At 38.1% G+C, this 24,830-nt stretch overlaps 2 protein-coding genes across 4 annotated transcripts in view; one reads left to right on the top strand and one right to left on the bottom strand.

The window, feature by feature from the left end:
• PLGRKT (plasminogen receptor, C-terminal lysine transmembrane protein) overlaps window positions 1–24,830 on the bottom strand; it is a 267,718-nt gene that overhangs the window by 168,525 nt on the left and 74,363 nt on the right. The window lies entirely within an intron of this gene.
• PDCD1LG2 (programmed cell death 1 ligand 2) overlaps window positions 1–24,830 on the top strand; it is a 60,610-nt gene that overhangs the window by 13,292 nt on the left and 22,488 nt on the right. For all 3 annotated transcript variants that reach the window (XM_011937323.1, XM_011937324.1, XM_011937322.1), the window contains exon 3: window positions 11,472–11,777. In XM_011937323.1, coding sequence (XP_011792713.1) covers window positions 11,472–11,777 — 306 coding nt within the window. The remainder of the gene's footprint in view (window positions 1–11,471; window positions 11,778–24,830) is intronic.

Here is a 24,830-nt window from a genome sequence, read left to right as displayed (position 1 = left end):
CCTTGAGCTGCCCAGCCTGGTCTGGTACAAGAGATATGCACTTGGGGTCCTCCTCAAAGGAAGACCCTGAGATATTCTGCTTACTTCTACTCTGCTCCTGCCTGCAGGGCCAGCTAAAGGAACTTCTCATGTTTTCTTTTCAAGGAACCCTGCGTGGCAGGAATTTTAGAGACAAGGAAACGGGGCAAATACTTCCATGCTATAAAACAGCTTCAAGTTTCTGTAGAGTGATATGGGAAATGAGGGCCAAAAGACACTGCAGTTCCCCATCCTGTGGCAGGACTGGGGGCTTCAGGAAAAAACTTGGGGAACGTGTAACCTCTGTGGGTTTGTCCTTAAAAACATTGAGATCCTGGGTTTTCTGTCTTTGTTTTTTGCCTTCTCTCTTAGGAAAGGAGTGAGCTAGGGTGACAAGGAGCAATATTTTTTAGCCCTCATTGGCTCTTTCTACAGAGGAAGGATCTTTTCTTCTAAGATAGTCAGCACAAGACAATGAAGATAGGCGCTAGCTCCCAGTTAGGTATACTAATGGGCAAAAGGAAGAGCATTTACATTTATTGAGAATTCACTAAATGCCAGATACCGTGTTAGAAAATTTACATATGGTATAGTTCATTTAATCTTCACAATGATCATTTTGCAGGTGAGGGAAATAGAACTCAGAAAAGGTACTTAATTTCCCCAAGATTATATAGTTATTAGGTGACACAGGCAAGATTTCCACAAAGCTAATGTCCTTTCTACTCTACTGTGCTACCATGATGATGGTAATCAAAAATGGCAGACAATCCATAAATCTTCCAACTTTGGAATCGGTTTTTGCACTGAAGTCTGAACATGGATATGTATTGAATGTTTATTCTGGACATTCACAGAATCAAAAATATGTGTAATGAATTGTGTTGCTGAATTAACTGAAAGGAAAGTAAAAATGTAGCACTTTCTCACTTTCCTCACAAACGTGGAATTCTTCTCTGCTTTCCACTGTGCAGATAACATCAGTTCAAACAAATATTAAATACCTACCTAAATTAGAATGCCTTCTCCTCATGGTATTTTTTAAAAAATCTTGTCATTTCATGTCTCTTTAATTAAAGAGTTTTGATTGCAGAGGAGGGTACCTGAAAAAGAAAACAACAAAAAAACTAAAGAATCTGAGAAATAATTAGTGTTTACTTCTGGGGAGGAGGTCTGGATTTTATCTATTATGTATATTCAGGTTTTTTTTTTTTTTACAAGAAGCATGTATTAGGTATTATTTGTATAATAAAATATAATTTTAAAAATACAAGAAATTTCTCATATAAAAATATGAGAGTAATCAGACTGCAACACCCAGTGCCTGAGAAGGAGCTACAGCTATCAGGCTGGCCAGACAGACAGAGGATTACATTTTCTTCCTTGCTCCTTGTACAGCCCCAGACCTGCATGCTTCATTGAAAAGAAAAGAAGATACATGAATTGAATCAGTATGATGCTTAGTAGCCTATCGGTACACATTTCTTTTCTATTTTTAAATTTTAAAAATAACACTTGGCCAGGCACAGTGACTCACGCCTATAATCCCAGCAGTTTGGGAGGTCGAGGCAGGTGGATCACCTCAGATCAGGAGTTTGAGACCAGCCTGGCCAACATGGTGAAACCCCTCTCTACTAAAAATTCAAAAAAATTAGCCGGGCATGGTGGCAGCCACCTGTAATTCAAGCTACTCAGCTGAAGCAGAAAAATCGCTTGAACCCGGGAGGCAGAGGTTGCAGTGAGCTAAGATCACGCCACTGTACTCCAGCCTGGGTGACAGAGTGAGATTCCGTTAAAAAAACAAACAAACAAAAAAAACACTTATGGTGGTATTCTCAGACATTACAAATAAATAAAAACAACCAAAATGCCCTGGAGAATTTGATTCTAGGAGTAGGTCTAGAAGAACTTCAACTGGAGAATGGATATAGAAATCATGGTATATTTATAGAATATATATATTATATATATAATACATAGCATGTGAATAAATTAATTACAAAAAATATGACTAAATTTATTATACAGCATGTAGATAAATTACAAAAACATGTGATTACATCTATGAATCTTAGAGCATAATATTGAGTAAAAAACTAAATAAATAAAAATTAAGCCCAGAAGATAACATACAGCACAACGTCCTTTTCATAAATAAATATATTGCTTAAGCATACCTTATATATAGAAGATAAAGCTTAAAAAGTAAAGAAGAGGCAGGGTGTGGTGGCTCACGCCTGTAATCCCAGCACTTTGGGAGGCTGAGGCAGGCAGATCACGAGGTCAGGAGACCAAGACTATCCTGGCCCGCATGGTGAAACCTCATCTCTACAAAAAATACAACAATTATCTGGTCGTGGTAGCACATGCCTGTAATCCCAGCTACTTGGGAGGCTGAGGCAGGAGAATCCCTTGAACCAGGGAGTCGGAGGTGGCGGTGAGCCAAGATTGCACCACTGCATTCCAGCCTGGGCGACAGAGTGAGACTCTGTCTCAAAAAACACAAAAGTAAAGAAGAGATTGATAAGCCCAATATTCAGGATGCCAATTACCTCTGGTACAGGCAGTAGATATACATCATTAGTAATGTGCTAGTTCTTAAGGTAGGTGGTAGGTTCACAGATGTTCATTTTACTTAATTAAATATATTTTGAAAATTTATTTAAAGCTTTCTGTGGTAAAATATATCACAGAGAAAACCACATAAAACGACTATAAAGCTTAACATTACTATAAGGTGATTACTTTTGTAACCACCACCTAGGTTAAGAAGGAGAACTTTGCCAGTTCCCCAGAAATGCTTCACCTACCCTAGCCCAGTAAAACCTCCTTCGCAAATACTCTTCATAGTGCTATCCAATATGCTCTTTATTTTTACCTTTTTTAAATTAAAACAAAACTTTTTAAAGACAGTGTCTTGCTCTGTCATCCATGCTGGAGTACAGTGGCCCAACCACAGCTCACTGCAGCTTCTAACTCCCGGGATCAAGCGATTCTCCTACCTCAGTCTCCTGAGTAGCTAGGTCTACAGGCATGTACCACCCTGTCTGGCTAATTTTTAAAATGTTTTTAGTGATGGGGTCTTGCTGTGTTACACAGGCTGGCCTCAAACTGCTCGTCTCAAGCAATTCTCCTGCCCTAGCCTCCCAAAGCACTGAGATCACAGGTGTGAGCCACCACTCTCAGACTGCCCTTTATTTTTTCATGAAAGAAATTACTGAAGAGGACTAAAAGAAGTTTTAGTAAGCATTCAATAAAGGTATGTTTTTTATAGTTTCCAAATCAGTAAATATAGACATCCCTCATTTTTACGTAGATTTAGGTATTTTATTGGACATGCTGTAATTTATTTAACCAGTTCCCTATTGGTAGACATTATAATTATTTCCATTTTCTTCTGCTAGATTAATGCTTGAAAAAAGTGTGTGCCTCCTAAAGACTGTGATTAAAGTTACCTCTGAATAAAACTCAAACAAACCATTAATCATTAATTCTTTCCTTACTTGTAAGCTCTTTGGATGCTCTACTATGTTATCTATAAAATAAAGTTTGAAGTGAAAAATTAGGGTAAAACATTTTATATCATTTTTAAAGGAGGTATATATGGATGTACTTACATACGTATGTTTAAATTTACATACCATAACATTTATTCTTTTTAAAAAAAATCTTATTAATTTTAACAAATCCTTAGTCATATAACTACCACCACCACAGTGAACATCCAGGACAGTTCCATCCCCTGCCAAACAAATGAACAAAAAGTTTCTCCCAAGTCTTAAGTCCAGACACCTACTGATCTATTTTCTGTCCTTATAGTTTTGACTTTTCCAGAATGTCATATAAATGTAATAATTCATTAGATATCCTTTTGTATCTGGCTTCTTTCACTTAACATAAAGCATTTGAAATTCATTCATATTGTGTGAATCAATAATTTATACCTTTTTGCTGTTGAGTACATTCTATTGTATGTATACTGTATTTTGTTTATAAATTCCCCAGTTGGGGAACATTTGGGTATTTCCCATTTTGGGTGATTACAAATAAAGTTATTATAAATATTTGCATATAGGTTTTTTGTGTGAACCTAGGTTTTCATTTCACTTGGATAAATACCTAGAAGTGGGATTGCTAGGTCATGTGGTAAGTGTATGGTTTATTTTAAGAAACTGCCAAACTTTTCCATAGTGGCTGTACAATTATTGCATTCCCACCAGCAAGTGTATGAGAGTTCTAGTTGTTCCTCATTCTTGCCAGCACTGATATTCTTTTCTATTTTTTCTTTTTTTTTTTCTTTTTTTTTGAGACAGAGTCTCGCTCTGTTACCCAGGCTGGAGTGCAATGCCGTGATCTTGCCTCACTGCAACCTCCACCTCCCGGGTTCAGGCAATTCTCCTGCCTCAGCCTCCCAAGTAGCTGGGATTACAGGCACCCACAACCATGCCCTGCTAATTTTTTGTATTTTTAGTAGAGACGGGGTTTCACCATATTGACCAGGCTGGTCTCGAACTCCTGACCTCAGGTGATCCACCCACCTTGGCCTCCCAAAGTGCTGGGATTACAGGCATGAGCCACCACACCCCGCGCTTTTCTTAATTCATTCTAATAGGTGTGTAGAAGTGGTTCTAATTTGCATTTTCCTAATGACTAATGATATTAAGTATACATATATTTATATATTATTTTATATATAATCTTAGATAGTATACATATTTTATTTTTTTCTTTTATTGAGATAGGGTATCACTCTGTTGCCAAGACTGGAATGCAATGGTACAATTGTAGCTCACTGCAGCCTCAACCTCTCAGGCTCAAGCAATTCTCCCACCTCAGCCTCTGTAGTAGCTGGGACTACAGGCCGTGCCACCATGCCTGGCTAATTTTTTTTTTTTTAATTTTGTAGAGATGGGATCTCCTTGTGTTTCCCAGGCCAGTCTCAAACTCCTGGACTCAAGTGATCCTCTTGCCTCAGCCTCCCAAAGTGCTGGGATTACAGGCATATGCCACTGAACCTGGCCTTAGTTAAGTTTTTATGTACTTATTGTATATCTTCTTTGGTGACATTCAAATCATTTCACGCTTTATACTAAGGAATTAAACAATTGTTTAATTGTTGTTTATTTTCTTATTGTAAGGTTTTAAAAGTCCTCTCTTTTTTTTTTTTTTTTTCTGAGACGCAGTCTTGCTCTGTTGCCCAGGCTGGAGTTCAGTGTCCTGGCTCACTACAGCCTCTGCCTCCCAAGTTCAAGCGATTCTCCAGCCTCAGCCTCTTGAGTGGCTGCAATTACAGGCATGCACCACCATGCTTGGCTAATGTTTGTATTTTCAGAAGAGTTGGGGTTTCACCATGTTGGCCAGGCTGTCTCGAACCCCTGACCTCAAGTGGCCCACCCACCTTGGCCTCCCAAAGTGCTGGGATTACACGTGTGAGCCACTGCCCCAACCTTAAGAGTTCTTTATTCCAGACACAAGTTATTTATCAGATATTGATTTTCAAATATTCTTTTGAAGTCTGTAGCTTGTCTTTTCATTTTCTTAACTGTGCTTTTGCAGAGCAAAGATTTTAATTTTGATGAAGTGTGATTTATCAATTTTTCTTTTATGGATCATGCTCTTGGTATCACATCCAAAAACTCTTTGCATAACCCAAGATGTAAATTGTCTTCTATGTTTTCTTCTACACATTTTGTAGTTGTATATTCTATATGTAAGGTTTATAATCCATTTTAATTTTTATATAAGGTGTGATGTATAGGTTAAGCTCATTTTAGTTTTACATGTAGATGTTCAGTTGTTCCAGCCCCATTTGTCAAAAAACCCATCCTTTCCCCATTCAATAGCCTTTGAATCTTCTTCAGAATCAATTAGTCATATTTATGTGGGTCTATTTCTGGACTTTCTATTCCATTGACCTATGTGTATATCCTTTTGCAAATATCACATTGATATTTGTTTTTTTCTTACATTTTTATTTCCAAATCTAAGGACATCTTATAACCCAGAAATATTTTTTATATCTTGTCATGTCTTAGAGGAAAGACTGGTCTTTCTTTTTTCATTGATGTTTTTCTTCTCTCTTCATACTCCAGAGGTAGATGAAAACCAGGGGGACCACAATGACCATAGTGATGTCTGAGGTCATTCTGGGGCACAGACGTCAGCCTGGGTTACTCCACTTGGCCTATTTTTAGATCCAAAACTACTTCTGCTGACTGCTGAGATATACAAGGAGAAGAATGAGGTTGGGGAAACAATTTCTATGCTAAGACGTGTCTCCATGCAGTCCTCCTACACTGAGCAGAGCATGAGTCAGGTGCATAGAGCAGAATTTTGTCCTAAATCAGGAACTTCAGAGTTTTCTGAAGAATGTGGCTATGTAAAGCACCTCCCACCCCACCCTTACTTCTCAAGTACATTATGTGGCAAGTCTGAAAAAACTTACACTTCTGTTGTTAAATGTGGGGGATAAAATATAAACTTAGCTTAAAGAGGAAGCTGTCTTGGGCAACGCAAATGATTTATTGTGTTTCCTGAAGATGTGACAGGTGCTGACTACCATTGATGCCTGGTTGCAATAAAATGCAAAGCTCCCTCAAGAATTTTTCAAATGCATCAAGTTAAGTGTTCTAATCTAGCAAAAGGACCTGCATGTATAAATTTTTCATGCTTTTGCCAAGTGTTTTGCCCTTTAGTTTAGTTAAGGGCCCCAAATGAATGGAAAGCCTGTGTTGTCTGCTTAATTTTGTAGCTGTGGAAACCTTCCAGTTTTCTCCTTTGTCTAATACCTTCAGGAGCTCAATGCTAGATTGAAGCTTAATTTAATAACCATGTGGCATGTAAAATAGTAAACCAAACATCTTTTCCTCAACATACAGCAAAAAAAAGAAAAAAAAAAAAAAACCTCACTCATGGATATAGTGTACACATGCCAGTGGATATATAGTCATAACTGCAGTCATTGGTAGCACAGAAATAAATATGCATTGAAGACACAGAGATGAATTTGAATTCTGGTTCCATGAGCTACCATTCTTTGACCTTGGGCAAGTTACATCACTTCTTTAAGCCTCAGTTTCCCCATCTGTAAAATGTGGATAGCAACATCTACTTTGCAGAGTTGTTGGGAGTATCAAATGCAATGATGGGCTAGCCCAGTGTCTGACTTACTGCGTTTAAGAAATATCAACTATTACTCTACTTCCCAGTGACAGTCCAAATGCAGACCTGTGTTATAACTCTACTTCTCAAACATTAATGTGCATGCAAATCCCGGTGACCTTGTTAAATGCAGATCCTGATTCTCTAGGTCTGGGGTAGGCCTGAACTTCTACACTTCTACCTAGCTTCCAGGTGAAGCTGAGGACAACACTTTAAAGGGCAAGGTGGTAAAAGATGTTTGCAAGTGCAAATGTTAATTTGTGTAACTAATGGTTTCCAATACTGTCTGCACATGAGAAGCTCACAGGAAAAGAAAATTTTTAATGATGCTGAACTCATCCCCAAAATAATTTAATTTTAACAGATCCAAAGTAGTGCCTGGGCATTAGTGTGTTTGAAAAGCCTCGGTGATTCCAATGTTAGCCAAGATTGAGGCCCTCTGCTTAATGAATCTAATTTGTAGCTGGGCTTGAGAAAAAAACCTCTTCATAGAATTGTTTCCAACAGTGTTTTGATTGACTCTGTAACTTACAATAAGCAAGAATGTTTCAGGATTTCAAAAAAGTATTGCATTTCCTAAACCCCTTATTTTGTATGGAGTAATCAAGCTCAAAATTTGCATGTCTTAGAAACTTTACTTGGGGCAAAATTAGACCAAATAACAATTAATCTTCTAGGTATTCTGAGCTATTCAGACACATGATTCATGTTTGCTAATTGCTGTTTTCTCTTGTAAATATTAGCTGAAAAATGTCACCTGTCTGAAAAAGAGCATACTTTATGCCTATCACTCCTGGCACATATTCTTACAAAGCAGACAGGAAAAACAGGAAGAAAATGGACTTTTATCAAAGGCCCAGGCAGTAAAGAGGGGAGTTCTGCTGTAAACTAAGGGGAGTTCCAGAGGAAGTTATAGGCGTTCCCTTTCTCATGACACGAAAGCATAGTGCAGTAAATAAATTTGCTAAATAGATTCAACAGAGTCTCTACCCAAAGTCATCTATTTAATTCTTGTTGTTACGCAGACTCAGCAACTAACCTTCCTTGTAAGTCCCATTTTCTTCCCTGTTTCCTGTGTGTCATATGTAATTAAACAAGAGAAGAATTATAGAAAAGTAAAAGTAGTAGGTAATTCTTGAACTTGGCATATGATTACTACATATTTGATGAATAGTTGAATATTGTTCTTCAAGGACAGATCGGATTTGGTATCAGGTGGCTCTGCATTAAGTTATAAGGGACTTAATAACTCAAGTATTTAAGGATGGCTTCCATCATAAAGGGATCTGCCCTGAAGAGGGTCCCATTATGGAGATTCAGAGGTGAAAGCTATTCCAAGTGTGCAGTGGAATAAAATAAAAGAATCATACAGGAGGCCGGGCGCGGTGGCTCAAGCCTGTAATCCCAGCACTTTGGGAGGCCGAGATGGGCGGATCACGAGGTCAGGAGATCGAGACCATCCTGGCTAACACGGTGAAACCCCATCTCTACTAAAAATACAAAAAACTAGCCGGGCGAGGTGGCGGGCGCCTGTAGTCCCAGCTACTTGGGAGGCTGAGGCAGGAGAATGGTGTAAACCCGGGAGGCGGAGCTTGCAGTGAGCTGAGATCCTGCCACTGCACTCCAGCCTGGGAGACAGAGCCAGACTCCGTCTCAAAAAAAAAAAAAAAAAAGAATCATACAGGAAATCTCTTTTTACATGCATTATTTCAGATTCTTTGCAACCTGGCACAGCAAGTGCAGATATGATTAGCACTGTTGTACACACATACACTCACCTTATAGCCCTGCCCCTGTGCCCCTCCTGCACAAAAGAATGCTGGGCACACATGAACTCCTCTCTGTATAAAGACACATTAATGTTCTAGCCATAGATAAAACAGGGAATAGAGGCAAGCTATAAATGTCGGTCATTTGAAATAAATCTCAGGTTTGTGGATATCACTATCAAGTGTGCTATGTGGCAATTAAGAAGGTCAATTTGTGTGATCACAGGCAAGTTGCAGTTTGATGAAAGGAAAGCAGAGGTGAATATATAACCAGGGTCATCCTTTCTTTCTCCCTCTCTCTCTTTCTGTCATTTATTTGCCAAGCTCTTAACTAGAACTTGGTATGTGCTACGTACTGGATATATCAAAGCAAACTCAACCTGGTCTTTGCCTTCAAAGATTTGCAGGACAGTGGGAAGAAAAACTTGAATCAGAGGACAACTGCAATGGGAATCATTCAAGCAGCAGAAAACCCAAAAGTTACTTATACTGTGAAATCTGATCAGAGAATGGACTGTCCTGGTTAGTAAAATATCCTGGAGGATAAAGATTGACCATGCATTCCACATATGAATTACCAATTTCCCAAGAATTAAAGGTACGAAAGAAAGGAACGAACATTTGCTGAGTGCCTACTGCCTGACAGATCTAGGCACTTCACATGTAACACCTCGTCCAGCCTCCACCATAATACTGAGAGGTAGAGTCCAACTTCATTTTATAGATAAAGAGGCTGAAGCTCACAGAGATTAAAGGATGGACTCACAGTCAAAGGACTCCTAATCCTGATAGTCAGCATTTGAACCCAGGCTCACCTATCACTATATCCTATGCTCTTGCATATCACATTTTATACTGAAACAACTTCTTGAATAGCTAATGCTTAGAAGAAGTCCCCAAATATTTGTTGAATGAATGATTTGATTGAATGAATGAATGAAGCAAGCTCTACTGAACTAATCTTCTGTGATTATTCCAAAACTACTTCAAGATTTTCCTATACCTCCATCACAATGAATACCCATTCATTAATGATGGAAGCAGCCTAATTTTGTCATTTTTCACACTTTATTGATGTAAACACTACCTTTACTAGTTTGGCCACTGCTTATGCATTTTTATAGAACTATTTAGATCAATTCAACTTTTAAAAAATAAAACCATATACCCCTGTGGTAGATCAAAAACAAGTATCATTTGCACGGGTAAATAGAGAATAGGAAGAAAAATAAATGCAATGAAAATAAAGCAGTGTTATCAAATCCTACCCAGATACTGTTATCTACCTGGAAGATTCCTGTTTGATTAAAAGGAAAAATAGCCAGTGTTAGAGGTGTGGAAGTCTAGTTGCAAATTATATACAATTGAAGGATTAAAATATAATTGAAAAGGGAATAAATTCCTCTCTGAATAATTTAACTCCCTTTAGGCTTTGATTCTGCCTCATCTAAAATCATCTTACATACTTCTAGTGGCGTGTCCCTCACATTTTGGTAAACACTGAGTGGAAACTACAGATTTTGAAGTCAAAACATCTGACTGGCTCTGGATTTTAACTTTACTAATGCATGTCCTGAAGTGAACTGCTTGGAGCCAGTTTCCTCAACTATATAACCATAATGACAAAACATGTTTCATGGTCATGTTTTCAGTATTAAACAATATAGTTAAAAGTTCCTAGTACAGTGCCTGGCATGATACATACTAGGTATACATTAAATATCAGTTCCATTTTTCCTTTCCCTTTATTGTTAGAAAATAGAAAGCATCTACAGTGGACTTGTATGATGTGGTGGTTAGAAATACCTGATCTGATTCTGGCTGTGCAATCTTGGGCAAGTTACTTAACCTTTATGTGCCTCATTTTTGTTTTCTGAAAAACAAGGATAGAATATTTTTACCTACCTTTCTGGCTTCTAGGAAGACTCAGTGAGACAATGTGTTAGCAGAGTGTCTGACAATTGTAAGAACTCAACAAGTAATAGTTATTAACACCATCACTGGTGAGAGGAAGTGATATTTGGCAGGAAAATATATAAATTAATCAATATGGATTGAGGAAAATGAACCTGGAGAATAGGATGTGAAGGTATTTAAGTAACATGAGCTCAGACCTTGATGGTAGGGAAGTCGTAAGGAAGCATTTTGTTCTTATATGAGATACGACCTGGAATGACTGTAGGGCTCAGGGGGTCAGGGACTGGAGGTGGGAGAGGCCTCTGAGAGCAAGCAGTGTTGTCCACCAGAAGCTCTTGCTGGGGTGCCCAGAGAGGAGCAAAGGGCAGTCAGCTGCCCAGGAGGGAATTTTTGGAGGAGAGAGCTACCTCAGATCAGTGGGTCAAGAATCCCACTCTTGCCCAGATTGATGGGGCAAAGGAGAGAAAGGATTCACCAAGGGAATGTCAAGATAATGACAGGTGCCTTTTGGAAAATGGGGGTGATATGGGTCTCAGGTCACACTTTGTAAGAACTGGAATGTAAAGTAAAGGCAGACAATGGCAAAATATCTTGTTTTCTTTTCAGCTTTATTCACAGTGACAGTCCCTAAGGAACTGTACATAATAGAGCATGGCAGCAATGTGACCCTGGAATGCAACTTTGACACTGGAAGTCATGTGAACCTTGGAGCAATAACAGCCAGTTTGCAAAAGGTGGAAAATGATACATCCCCACACCATGAAAGAGCCACTTTGCTGGAGGAGCAGCTGTCCCTAGGGAAGGCCTTGTTCCACATACCTCAAGTCCAAGTGAGGGACGAAGGACAGTACCAATGCATAATCATCTATGGGGTTGCCTGGGACTACAAGTACCTGACTCTGAAAGTCAAAGGTGAGTGGTGTCAAAGGCTAGAATCCATGGAAGCATCTCTCCAACAGAGGACCTGCAAGTCACAGAAACCCATTAAAGGTAGCTCAAGCAAAAACAAGAAGGCTGCTTTTAAGGAGACAGAGCTATTTCAGAGAAAACGAAAGCATCTGCCCGGAAATAATTTTTGACATCTGAGTACAAGGCAGCTGAAGTACAAGTGAAAGGAGGTAGGAGCTATAGGAATAAAATGGGACTGGAGGAAGCCAGGAAAATTAGTCCTTGAAATGTGGGAGGGTTTGAAAAATAAGCTTTGCCTAATTCACAGTTCTCCCATGGAACATCCCTGACTTGATTATTAAGGTATTCTTTTTCAATAGTTTATACCCTGAATCCAGAGTTTTTAAAACCATGGTTTGCCACCCATTAGTGAATTAAAATATCAATTTAGTGAGTAGCAACCAGATGCATGTTTCCCACCCTTTAAAAAATAATGAATAGAAGAGAATAGATAGAGTAGATCAGAAGACATCACAGAGTAGTACTGAGTACTGTAAAACTAATTTCTGAGGTGGGTGTGTGTGTGTGTTGGGTCATGGTATAAAATTTTTTTTCTTACTTTGGATCATAAAAAAGTTACAAGTTTGGAAAACACTGCTCAAATGCAAGCCATGTTTATTGCAGATGAAGTAGCTGAGATCCAGTGAAGGGAAGTGGGTAGCCCAAGAGAGTCCCATGAAGTCTATAGCTGTCCCTATTGCTCTGGATTCAGGGACCTCTGCACCCCCCCAGCACAAGTCAAAACCCTAAATATAAAGAGAATCTTCACACTCTCGTTTGTTCTAGAAAAGGTGATTTGGGGAAAGACATATGACAACTATAAAAAATGGATTTTGCTTGTTCATTGGCTTATGATCTCCGGGCTTGAGTGCTCTGAGATACACGATGCCAATATTTCTCTGGCCTCTCCCCTCACACGCATTGGACCTCAGATGGTCTATACTGTCTTCTACAGGGTCTGTGGGTTTTGGCCCCAAAAAACCATTAACCTTGCCAGAAGTGTGTGACTTTATGATCTGGTACAAAGAAGGACAAACTAGAGGGACTGGACATGAGGATGAATTTGTGTTCACCCTTGTCCTTGGGCAGGTTATTTTGCCTTTCATAACCTCACATTTTGCTTATTTGTAGAAGAAGAACAATAGTAGTACCAACCACACAGGATTTTTGCCAACATTGAGAGATATAATGAACATCAAGAACTGAGCATGGTACCTGGCATATAATAAGGGTCCACAGAGTTGGTTAAAAGACCCTCAGTTGTTACAGGGACAGTGACCTCCTCACACCTCAACCATCAGTGAGTCACCAGGAAAGCCATTAGCCTAGATGTAACTGTTTTCTATCTTTATTGCATTTCCTACATCCAGGCAGCAGCTGGAAGGAACTCTAGAATACTGAAGTTAGTCTGAGTTCCCTTAATGTAAGGCTGTACATTCTTGGGATGCCTTGATGTACTCAAATATCTGCAACCCTAAATCACCACCTCTGTGTTTATTGATCTCTATCTGAATGCTGTATTAATGGGCCAGGCCTTCTGCCCATTCTCTCAAGCTGAGGACTGTCTCTCATTCCTGGGGAGGCACCTTGCCTACTCCTTACCTAGACCAGGGATTTCTCAGTTGAGGAGAGATTTGTTCCTTATAGTGTTGGTCATCAAACTGGGATATTTGGGGGTTACAAAGACTTTTCAAGGGATGTATGGGCACAGGCAGTTTTAGGAAGTGAGTTTCCAGATCCTCATCTTCCCCAAATACTCCTTCCCAAAATTGACGAGCCTGAGAATGTGCATGCCAGGCAAGGCTCTTGGGATTCCCCTGAAACACTTCCTCTTGTAAGCCTACCACTCACTCATCATTAATATAGTCCATTGTCCCAGGGTGTAAAACCCTCTACAGTGTTAAACAAAAGAATGATTGGGAACATTGACACCTGGTGGAACTGTTATGACTAAAAACCCTTTTGCAAATAATGTGGTATCAAATTTTCTGCTTTCAACAACATTGAAGGAGACTCTTATAAAGTTAATAGCTGATAATCAAAAATGAATAATTTTTGCCATGTAAACCAGGTCAAAGAATGAAATGACATTGCTATAACAAAACTGCTACCATTCCCATTGATTTACTCATACAAACAAGATTCCTTAGCCCTTATAAGCTACAAAAAAAATGAAAAATAGAAATAGAATTGATGCTGAATTCCATTATATAGAATCATTCCAACCATGTCATATGCTTCTTCAGATTCATGAATAATTTGAAAAAGACAGCCATATCCATCTTATTAAGAGACACATTTCCAATAAATTTTCATCTTTCATGTTTAATAATTATCAATATTCATAACATTTTACATTTTGATCAAATATGTGTTACTAATAATAGAAATTAGATGTCAATGCAGAAAACCTTGAACACTTAATGCTTCATAGTCACAAGAGAAAAGTTTTAATTTCAATAACTATAAATATTTTGTTGTTGTAAGGACATATAACAATAATCAATGCAAAATCTGTCAAACAAAAATATGTTACATAAAGACAAAATTCTGTAGGGAAGGTGAAATTGGAAGTGAGGTTCAATGAATGAAAAGAAACAATTTAGACAGTTAGAGAAGAATTTTTTCATTTAATAATTTATTTATTTTTACTTAGAGGGAATTGAATTCATTAGGTTCCTTACCTTAAAAAGCCTCTCTTATTTGTCTTATTTATTTATTATCTTTCTGTCCACACTTTCCAATCTCATTCCCCCTTTTTAACACAGGAAATTATTCCAGCGTGTTTCATACATATTCTTTTGTTTGTAAGAGCTTATTTAAAATATGTAATATTGTTTTAGATGCATTTTTTTCTTGTGGAAACTATATTGTACTATGTACATATATTTTAGAAATTGACACATTAACTAAGTTTATTGTGAAAACATGATTACAAGCAATGACAGACATACAGTAGAAAAAAATCTGAAGTTATGTGCACCTTCTTTTGAGACTTTTTTTTGGGTATATGTGAAATGTATTTTATCTTTTTTTAAATTGACAATAATTGTACATATTTATGGGGTACCTAGTGATGTTTTAGTATGTACAATGGATAGTGATCAGATCGGGGTAATTAGCATATTCATCATCTCAAATATTTATCATTTCTTTGTGTTGAGAACATTCCATGTCCTCCTTCTAGCTATTTGAAACTATATACTGTTTTTAAACATTTGTATGTATTTTTCAAGGATGATGTTGTATATAAAAGATAACTTATTTCATATTTAGACACCTTTGGATACATATGTAAGAGTAAAATAATTGTTTTACTAAAAAAATTCGTAAGATGCTGAACATTATATGTTTTTCCAGTATAGAAACCTATGAAAAATTCTAAGAATCAACCTAATAGGTGAGAAGAGCATACTGTATCATAATTATTTTAGGAGGAAGCAATAAAAAAGTTGAAAATCATCACTAAGAGTAGGCTACCCTGATCCAGGGTCTCTATAAGAAGCAAGATAGATCTGGGGCCCCAGTGAGGGTTCCCATGAATGAAGGAGGACTAGAAGAAGGACATGTTTTTATCTTAAAATGCCTGATCCATGGCATAAAGCTTGAAAATGGGTTTGTTTATAGCACCTTCGTTGATGTCTGGGCAGAAATTCACATCAAATATAGTGAAAAGAGTTAATTTGAAAAGGACAGAAAAAATTATGAGGTGGAATGACTGGAGATTCTGGAGGACTGTGGTTTCTGAAAAGCCAGATGGCAATCCATCTGAGGAAGGGGCGGGAGCATGGCCAAAGAACAGAGAGGCCCCAGGAACCCAGTGGTCTCTCAGAGGAACTGGGGTTGAGAACGGGTCTGTGCAAAGGTTTCCAGACAGGGTTGCAGAGGAGGCACTAAAAACAAGAACTCCAAGGGCCAAACCATCCTGAAGGCCTGGGCAGGTCAGGCGAATGGGAAGAGCCAACACCAGGAATGCGCTGAAGCTTACAGAAGTACTTCAAACCAGAAACAATGAATTTAAACTATGCCCTACAACAAATAGACTTAACAGATATTTACAGAACATTCTATCAACAATTGCAGAATATACATTCTATTCATCAGCATATGGAACATTCTCCAAGATAGACCATATGATAGGCCACAAAACAAGTCTCAGTAAATGTAAGAAAATCAAAATTATAACAAGTACTCTCTTAGATCACAGTGAAGTAAAACTGGAAATCAACTCCAAAAGGAACCTTCAAAACCATGCAAATACATGGACGTTAAATAATGAATGATCATTGGGTGAACAATGAAATCAAGATAGAAATAAAAAACTCTTTGAACTGAATGATAATAGTGATACAACCTATCAAAACTCTGGGATACAGCAAAAGCAGTACTAAGAGAAACGTTCATAGCATTAAATGCCTACATCAAAAAGTCTGAAAGAGCACAAATAGGCAATCTAAGGTCACACCTCCCGGAGCTGGAGAAACAAGAACAATCCAAACCCAAACCCAGCAGAAGAAAAGAAATTACAAAGATCAGGGCATAACTAAATGAAATTGAAACAAAAAAATACAAAAGAGAAATTAAACAAAAATCTGTTTATTTGAAAAGATAAATAAAATTGATAACCAAGAAAAGAAGAGAGAAGATCCAAATAATCTCAATTAGAAACGAAATGGAGATATTACTACTGATACCATGGAAATACAAAAGATTATTCAAGGCCACCATGAATACCTTTACATGTATAAACTAGAAAAGCTAGAGGAGATGGATACATTCCTGAAATATACAACCCTCCTAGATTAAACCAGGAAGATATAGAAACTATAAACAGATCAATAACAAGCAGCAAGATTGAATGGTAACTTTTAAAATTGTCAACAAAAAAAAGTCCAGGACCAGACAGATTCACAGCTGAATTCTATCAGACATTCAAAGAAGAATTGGTCCCAATCCTATTGACACTATTCCACAGGATAGAGAAAGAGGGAATCCTCCCTAAATCATTCTATGAAGTCAGTAGCATGCTAATACCAAAACCAGGAAAGGACATAACAAAAAACAAAAGCTAAAGACCAGTGTCCCTGATGAACATAGATGCAAAAATCCTCAACAAAATACTAGCTAACCAAATCCAACAGCATATCAAAAAGATTATCCACCATGATCAAGTGGGTTTTATACCAGGGATGCAGGGATGGTTTAACATCCACAAGTTAATAAATGTGATACACCACACAGAATTAAAAACAAAAATCACATGATCATCTCAATAGACCCAGAAAAAGCATTTGACAAAATCTAGCATCCTTTATGATTAAAACCCTCAGCAAAATCAGCACAGAAGGAACATATCTTAAGGTAATAAAAGCTACCTATGACAAACCCACAGCCAACATTATACTGAATGGGGAAAAGTTTAAAGCATTCTCCCTGAGAATTGGAACAACACAAGAATACCCACTTTCACCACTTTTATTCAGCATAGTACTGGAAGTCCTGGCCAGAGCACTCAAAGAGAAAGAAATAAAGGGCATCCAAATTGGTAAAGAGGAAGTCAAACTGTTGCTGTTTGCTGATGATATGATCATATACCTAGAAAACCCTAAGGATTCATCTTAAAAGCTCCTAGAACTGGTAAACGAATTCAGCAAAGTTTCAGGATACAAAATTAACATACACAAATCAGTAGCTCTGCTATATACCAACATCAACCAATAGCTGCAAAAATAAAATAAAATACTTAGGAATATACCTAACCAAGGACATGAAAGACCTCTACAAGGAAAACTACAAATCACTACTGAAAGAAATCAAAGATGACACAAACAAATGGAAACACATCCCATGTTCATGAATACATAGAATCAATATTGTGAAAATGACCATACTGCTAAAAGCAATCTACAAATTCAATACAATGCCCATCTGAATACTACCATCGTTCTTCACAAAACTAGAAAAAACAATCCTAAAATTCATATGGAACCAAAAAAGAGCCCACATAGCCAAAGCAAGAAAGGCTAAGCAAAAAGAACAAACCTGGAGGCATCACATTGCCTAACTTCAAACCATACTATAACACAATAGTCACCAAAACAGCATAATACTAGTATAAAAATAGGCACATAGACCAATGGAACAAAACGGAGAACCTAGAAATAAAGCCAAATACTTACAGCCCACTGATCTTTGACAAAGCAAACCAAAACATGAAGTGGGGAAAGGACACCCTATTCAACAAACGGTGCTGGGATGATTGGCTAACCACATGGAGAAGAGTAAACTGGATCCTCATATCTCACCTTATAAAAAAGTCAACTCAAGATGGATCAAAGAGTTAAATCTAAGACCTGAAATCATAAAGATTCTAGAAGATAACATCAAAAAAGCCCTTCTAGACATTAACTTAGGCAAAGACTTCGTGACCAAGAACCCAAAAGCAAATGCAACAAAGACAGATAAATAGTGGGACTTAATTAAACTAGAAAGCTTCTGCAGGGCAAAAGAAATAATCAGCAGAGTTAACAGACAACCCACAGAGTGGGAGAAAATGTTCACAATCTATACATCTGACAAAGGACTAATATCCAGAATCTACAAGGTATGCAAATAAATCAGCAAGAAAAAAAAAACAATCCCATCAAAAAATCGGCTGAGGACATGAATAGACAATTCGCAAAAGGAGATATACAAATGACCAACAAGCATATGGAAAAATGCTCAACATCACTAATTCTCAGGGAAATGCAAATCAAAACCACACTGCGATACCACCTTACTCCTGCAAGAATGGCCATAATCAAAAAATAATAGATGTTGTCATGGATGTGGTGAAAAGAGAACACTTTTACACCATTGGTGGGAATGTAAACTAGTACAACCACTATGGAAAACAGTGTGGAGATTCCTTTAAAAACTAAAAGTAGATCTACCATTTGATCCAGCAATTCCACTACTAGGTATCTACTCAGAGGAAAATAAGTAATTATTAAAAAAAAGATACTTGCACACGCATGTTTATAGTGGCACAATCAGCAATTGCAAATATATGGAACCAGCCCAAATGCCCATCAATCAGTGAGTGGATAAAGAAAATGTGGTATATATATTATACATACATATATATGTATATTATATACACACACACACACACACACCATGGAATACTACTTAGCTATGAAAAGGAATGAAATAATAGCATTTGCAGCAACCTGGATGGAATTGGAGACTATTATTCTAAATGAAGTAACTCAGGAATGGAAAACCAAACATTGCATGTTCTCACTTTAAGTGTGAGCTAAGCTATTAGGATGCAAAGGCATAAGAATGATACAGTGGACTTTCAGGACTTGGAGGAAAGGATGGGTGGGGGTGAGGGATTAAGAAAATACACATTTGGTACAGTGTACACTGCTTGTGTGATGGGTGCACCAAAGTCTTAAAAATTACCACTAAAGAATTTATCCATGGCCAGGCGCGGTGGCTCACGCCTGTAATGCCAGCACTTTGGGGGGCCGAGGTGGGCAGATCACCTGATGTCAGGATTTTGAGACCAGCCTGGCCAACATGGTAAAACCCCATCTCTACTAATAATACAAAAATTAGCCAGGCGTAGTGACGCACGCCTGTAATCCCAGCTACTCTGGAGGCTGGGACAGGAGAATCGCTTGAACCCGAGAGGCGGAGGTTGCAGTGAGCTGAGAGTGAGCTAAGATCGCACCACTGCACTCCAGCCTGGGCGACAGAGTGAGACTCCATCTCCAAAAAAACAAAACAAAAAAAAAAACTTATCCATGTAACCAAACACCACCTGTTCCCCAAAAACTTATTGAAATAAAAAATAAATTAAAAAAAAAAGTACTTCAAACCAACAAAAAAGGCCCAAGAATGACAAGAATTCAACTTCAGCAAGTACAGGAAGGAGGTGGCATGACCTCCATTAAAAGGGCCTTCACCCTAAGAAGGAAAAAAAGCAAGGGCAGAGGAAGGAAACAGTCAAAGAGAAGCAAGGCAGGAGTGAAAAGACAACTGCACGTTTAAGCCTCTAAGGCCCAAGGAAAGCGTTTGCTAGAAGAGTCAAGTCTCAGTGTCTTTTTTTCCCTTGGGGAAGCAGAAGGGCATAAGAAAATCGGAGTCAAGAAAACAATGTTCTGAGCTCTGCCTGCAGTAGGGGGAAGCCATTGGAGTAAAACAATACATGTTTTAAAAATAAAGAAAGAAAATTATTTTAAAAAAGAAAACAATGCCCTGAATTTCAAAGGGGGGAAAGCTCCTGGGAATTACAAACTTGTTAACCTGCTATTCTTTTTCAGGCAATTTAACAGATGAATTGAAAGCAGTCCTAAAAGATTTAACTGATTACTAGAAACTTGCATAGATCCTCTAAGACCAAGGCATATAAAACTACATTTTTCCATTTATTTACTGTCATTATGACTATAAAACAGATACTACCATGTACACAGCTCATTGTTATTTCAGAAATTACAGCATTGCTTGTAACATATCTGTCAGACGGCCAGAACAAACCAGGGAAACAGAAACCATTTAAACCTGTGGAAATCTAAAGCAGATAACAGTAATTCTTTTAACGAGGGAGAATGAGAAGCCAAACAGAGAAGGGAGACTGAGAAGCCAAACAGAGAACAGGAAAGCAATTCAGAAATTAGCAATAGCAGAAAGCTGCTCTTTCCACTAGGCTGTAGGGAAAAGGGGGAAGTCAGGGTTAATGGAGCCCAGGCATTAAAGTCACTTGACAGACACTGGAACCCGATGGGCCTGTCCATTGGTATCTGGAGCCAGGGAAGAGATGCATCTTCTGCTGGAGAGGCCACAAAAGTATAGAGCATGGGGGAGAAATACCTTCCCTTCTCCCTCCCATCCATCCTCTAGTGTTCCTGTCCTGCTTCCTATTGGCTGTCATGTGCCTAGGCTATACAGTCCACAGGAATCTGCCTTCCTGCAACACAGAGCAGAGAAGAAAAAGTGAGAGATGGATCTGAAGGCAAACAGACCCAGGACGCACAAAGCACACACCTTGTGTATAAGGTGGTAAAAGGTGCGATAATAACACAGCTGACTAGATCTATAACAGACTGAACAGCTAGTAGTTGTTGAGTCAGGGACAACGAAGGCTGGTTGATGGTCTTGAGTCAACTTGGAGACAATCTCCAAGTGCTAAGGGGTCTGTTATTCAGGTTGTAAGGATATAGCCAACTTAACTGAGCAGCAGATCATATATTTAGCAAAACTGATCTTATGACCTTAGGTTACATTAAAACCCTGGATATCTGTGCTGCTTAGATAATACCTAGAATATAGATTGTGTTACAGTATCCTTTTTAAAGAACTTGGCAAAACTAAACTATACCCAAAGACTACTATCTGGAAATGGGTCTGAAGACTGTGTCTTGTGAGATACAGTTAAAGGAGTTAGGCATGTTTTACTTAGGGTTGAAAAGACTAGATGGAGTCTTTCCAGTTATCTTCAAATACCAGAAGGGTTACCTACAATAATTGCTAACACTAATTGAGTTATGTTCTAGACATCTAACTAATTTATTTATTTAACACCCTTGTTAAGGATAAGTATTGCTGTATCCATTTCATAAACAAGAAAACCGAGGGTTTAAGAGGTCGTATAACTAGCCCTTGGCTAAAGCCTAGTCAAACTGCTTAGATTCTAAACTCTTGTTTTTAACTATGGTGCTTACCATATGTTGTGTTACTAAACTAGACAAATACTAATGGGTAGAAGCTACAAAGAGGCACAATTTTGCTTGGTATGAAGAAAATCTTTCCAATGGAAGTTTAACTTGCTTATTGTATAATCATGGCAAAGACTGCTTCTAGAGGAAGTAGGAGTTTCCATTCATAGATGTTTTCAAGCAAAAGTTAATTATTTAGCAGGTTACTAATATCAGAAGATAAATATTACTAAAGATAACAAGGGACACTTCATAATGATAAAAAAGTGAGTTCTAAACACATAACAATCCTAAATGTGTGTCCATTTAACAGGATAGCTTCAAATATTAAACAACAATTGGCAGACTTAGGAGAACTAGTCAAATCCACATTTACATTTGAGATTTCAACTCATCTCTATTATAACTGATAGAACAATTAAGAAAATAGAAAATCTGAACAACATAATTAGCCATCTTGACCTAATTGACATATGGTATATAGAACGTACACCCAGCAACTGAAGAATACACATTGTTTTCAAGTGTATGTGGAACATTTATCAAAGCAATTATCTAGGAGAATTGCTGTAGAAGGTGTTTTTCATTGAGCAATAAGTCAGATGACTTGAATTTTTGGAGTACTTCCACCTCTTAAATTATAAAATTTACTCATCATTTCCTAAGAATATCACCCTCAGTCCAGCTTCTCCATTGGGAAGTGATTCCTTTTCCGCCACCTCCCAAATAAGGAAGAGGCTGTGGAGACATTTCTGATACTGCAAAAATGTACGATGTGGGCTCCTGTCCCTTCCCCAAACCTTGCTGATTCTTGTAGCCGAAGAGCTCTCTCTATGTCTCCCTATCTGCTCCCTCATGTTTCCCAAGTCAAAGCCTCAGGCAAGCTCCCGATTCCTGGCATCTCTACTTCTGAGATCACTTCTCAACCAGGACACCAAGATCAGCTTCTTAGTCCAAGCCAACTGCAATAGTGGATTGGACCCTCACCTATAGTACTCTGTTCCTGTTCTTGTTCTACTTCATTCCCCAAAAGACTTGAGAGCTTACAGAAATAATCTACAGTATGATCATATAAAATGATTACAAAAGACATTGAACCAAGGGAAAATAAGTGTAGATAAATAACATAAAATGACAGATAAAGTGAGTACTCGAAATGCACACTTCAGGTACTGTTTGATTGTGAAAGATAGGCCAAAGTTTTGGCTTCAAGGAGACTGGTGAGTCTAACAGGTGAAGTCCTTCAGTAGACTGCTTCAGTGCCTGAATCGCCTCATCTTCTACTAGTGCTGGGTGCTCCTAAGAACCCCAGAGCATATTCCTCTACCTGCTTACGTTGCTCCATCCCTGGACATCTGCAATTACACAGAGACACATCCTCTTATGGTGATTCCAATGCAGAATGCATTACAAAATAGGAATATGAATTTTACCTACCTCATAGGGTCTGCGTATCATTTAAATGACATAATGTATTATATGTATTATGTATATTTACACATCAAGGGGAAAGATGTCAGAGCTTTTTGGGACACACCAGCAGGCCCAGCTGGGTGTGCTGACCACATGGAGACAAGAACGTCAAGGGAGAGCCCAAGTGCAGGCAGGTTCTGGTGGATGTTTCACTGTGCAGTGACCCTGCTCTCTAGTGAACCCAGATCTAGTGGGTGTTGTTTGCTACAACGAATCAAATTGTCAACTCTTAACATTGAGACCTACAACACAGGAGGGGAACAGAGGGGAAAAATTGTGAAGAAGGGCATGAACATTCCTTCTCTTCCGCAGAATGTAAAAGGACGTGGCACAAAGCTCAACACATAGAAAACAATAAATAAATCATACACATCAGATGGTTTTCACATGGTTGTTACCACTATTTTTAATGTGAAATTGCTTTTCACAAAGTTTGTACCTATTTATACTTCCAACAATTTAGGAGAAAAAAGTTGTATCACACCTCTGCCTTTACTTCAAGACTATCCTTACTTCAAAAATTGTATCGAAATTTAATTTATTAAAGGAATATTTCCTACCTAATGAAAGCCAGTGCTCATTCCCTCTTCCTCTCACCAAAAATCAACAGGTGACTTTCCATACTGCCTGGTAACTGCATATCGTATTGATATTTGTTTATTTTTAGCTATTATCTAAGACCACTGGAAGGTTTGTTCTTGTGGCTTCTAGTCTCTCAGAATATCATGTTTACTTTATTTATTTTTAAAGCTTTTATAAAGTTATAAAGTTTTATTTTAATTTTAAAATTTATTTTTAACTGGCAATAATGTATATTTATGGGGTACAATGTGATGTTTTGATCTATGTATAGATTATAGAAAGAGTCAGTCAAGCCAGGCATGGTGGCTCACGCCTACAATCCCAGCACTTTGGGAGGCCAAGGCAGGTGGATCACCTGAGGTCAGGAGTTCAAGACTAGCCTGACCAACATGGTGAAACCCCATCTCTACTAAAAATAGAAAAAATTAGCCAGGCATGGTGGCAGGTGCCTGTAATCCCAGCTACTCAGGAGGCTGAGGCAGGAGAATCGCTTGAACCTGGTGGGTGGAGGTTGCAGTGAGCCAAGATCACGTTGTTGTACTCCAGCCTGGGTGACAACAGTGAAACTCTGTCTCAAAAAAAAAAAAAAAAGAATAAATCAAAGTAGTTAACATATCACATCACCAAGTTTTTTTTTTTTTGTGGTGAGAATGTAAAAAATTCATGCTTTTAGCAAATTGGAATACAGAATACATTATTATTAACTGTGGTCATCACACAGGGCAATAGATCACTATAATATTTCCTCCACTCTGAGACTGAGCAACATCTGCTCCATCCCCAGCCTCTGATAACCACCTTTCTACTCTGTTTCTATGGGATCTACTTTTATAGATTTCACAAATAAACGAGATCATACATTATCTGTCTTTCTGTGCCTGGCTTATTCAACTTAGCTTAATACCCTTCAGTTCCATCCATGTTGTCATGAATGACAGATTTTACTTATTTCTAAGGGCTGTATAGTATTCCATTGTGTATATATACCACATTTTCTTTATTCATTCTCTGTTGATGGACATTTAGGTTGGTTCCACTTCTTGGTTATTGTGGATCATGCTGAAATGAACATAGGAATACAGATATCTCTTCAACATACTAATTTCAATTCCTTTGGATATATACCCAGAAATAGGACTGCTGGATCATGTGGTAATTCTATTTTTAGTTTTTTGAGGAACCTCTATACTATTTTCCAAAATGACTATACTTAGATCTCAGCTTTCTTGAGAGCAGGGAGCCATATCTGATT

Source organism: Colobus angolensis, unplaced genomic scaffold (assembly GCF_000951035.1).
Source record: "Colobus angolensis palliatus isolate OR3802 unplaced genomic scaffold, Cang.pa_1.0 Scaffold162, whole genome shotgun sequence".
Classification (NCBI taxonomy): domain Eukaryota; kingdom Metazoa; phylum Chordata; class Mammalia; order Primates; family Cercopithecidae; genus Colobus; species Colobus angolensis.
Note: the sequence above shows the minus strand (reverse complement) of the source record. Positions and strands in the feature narration are given on the sequence as shown.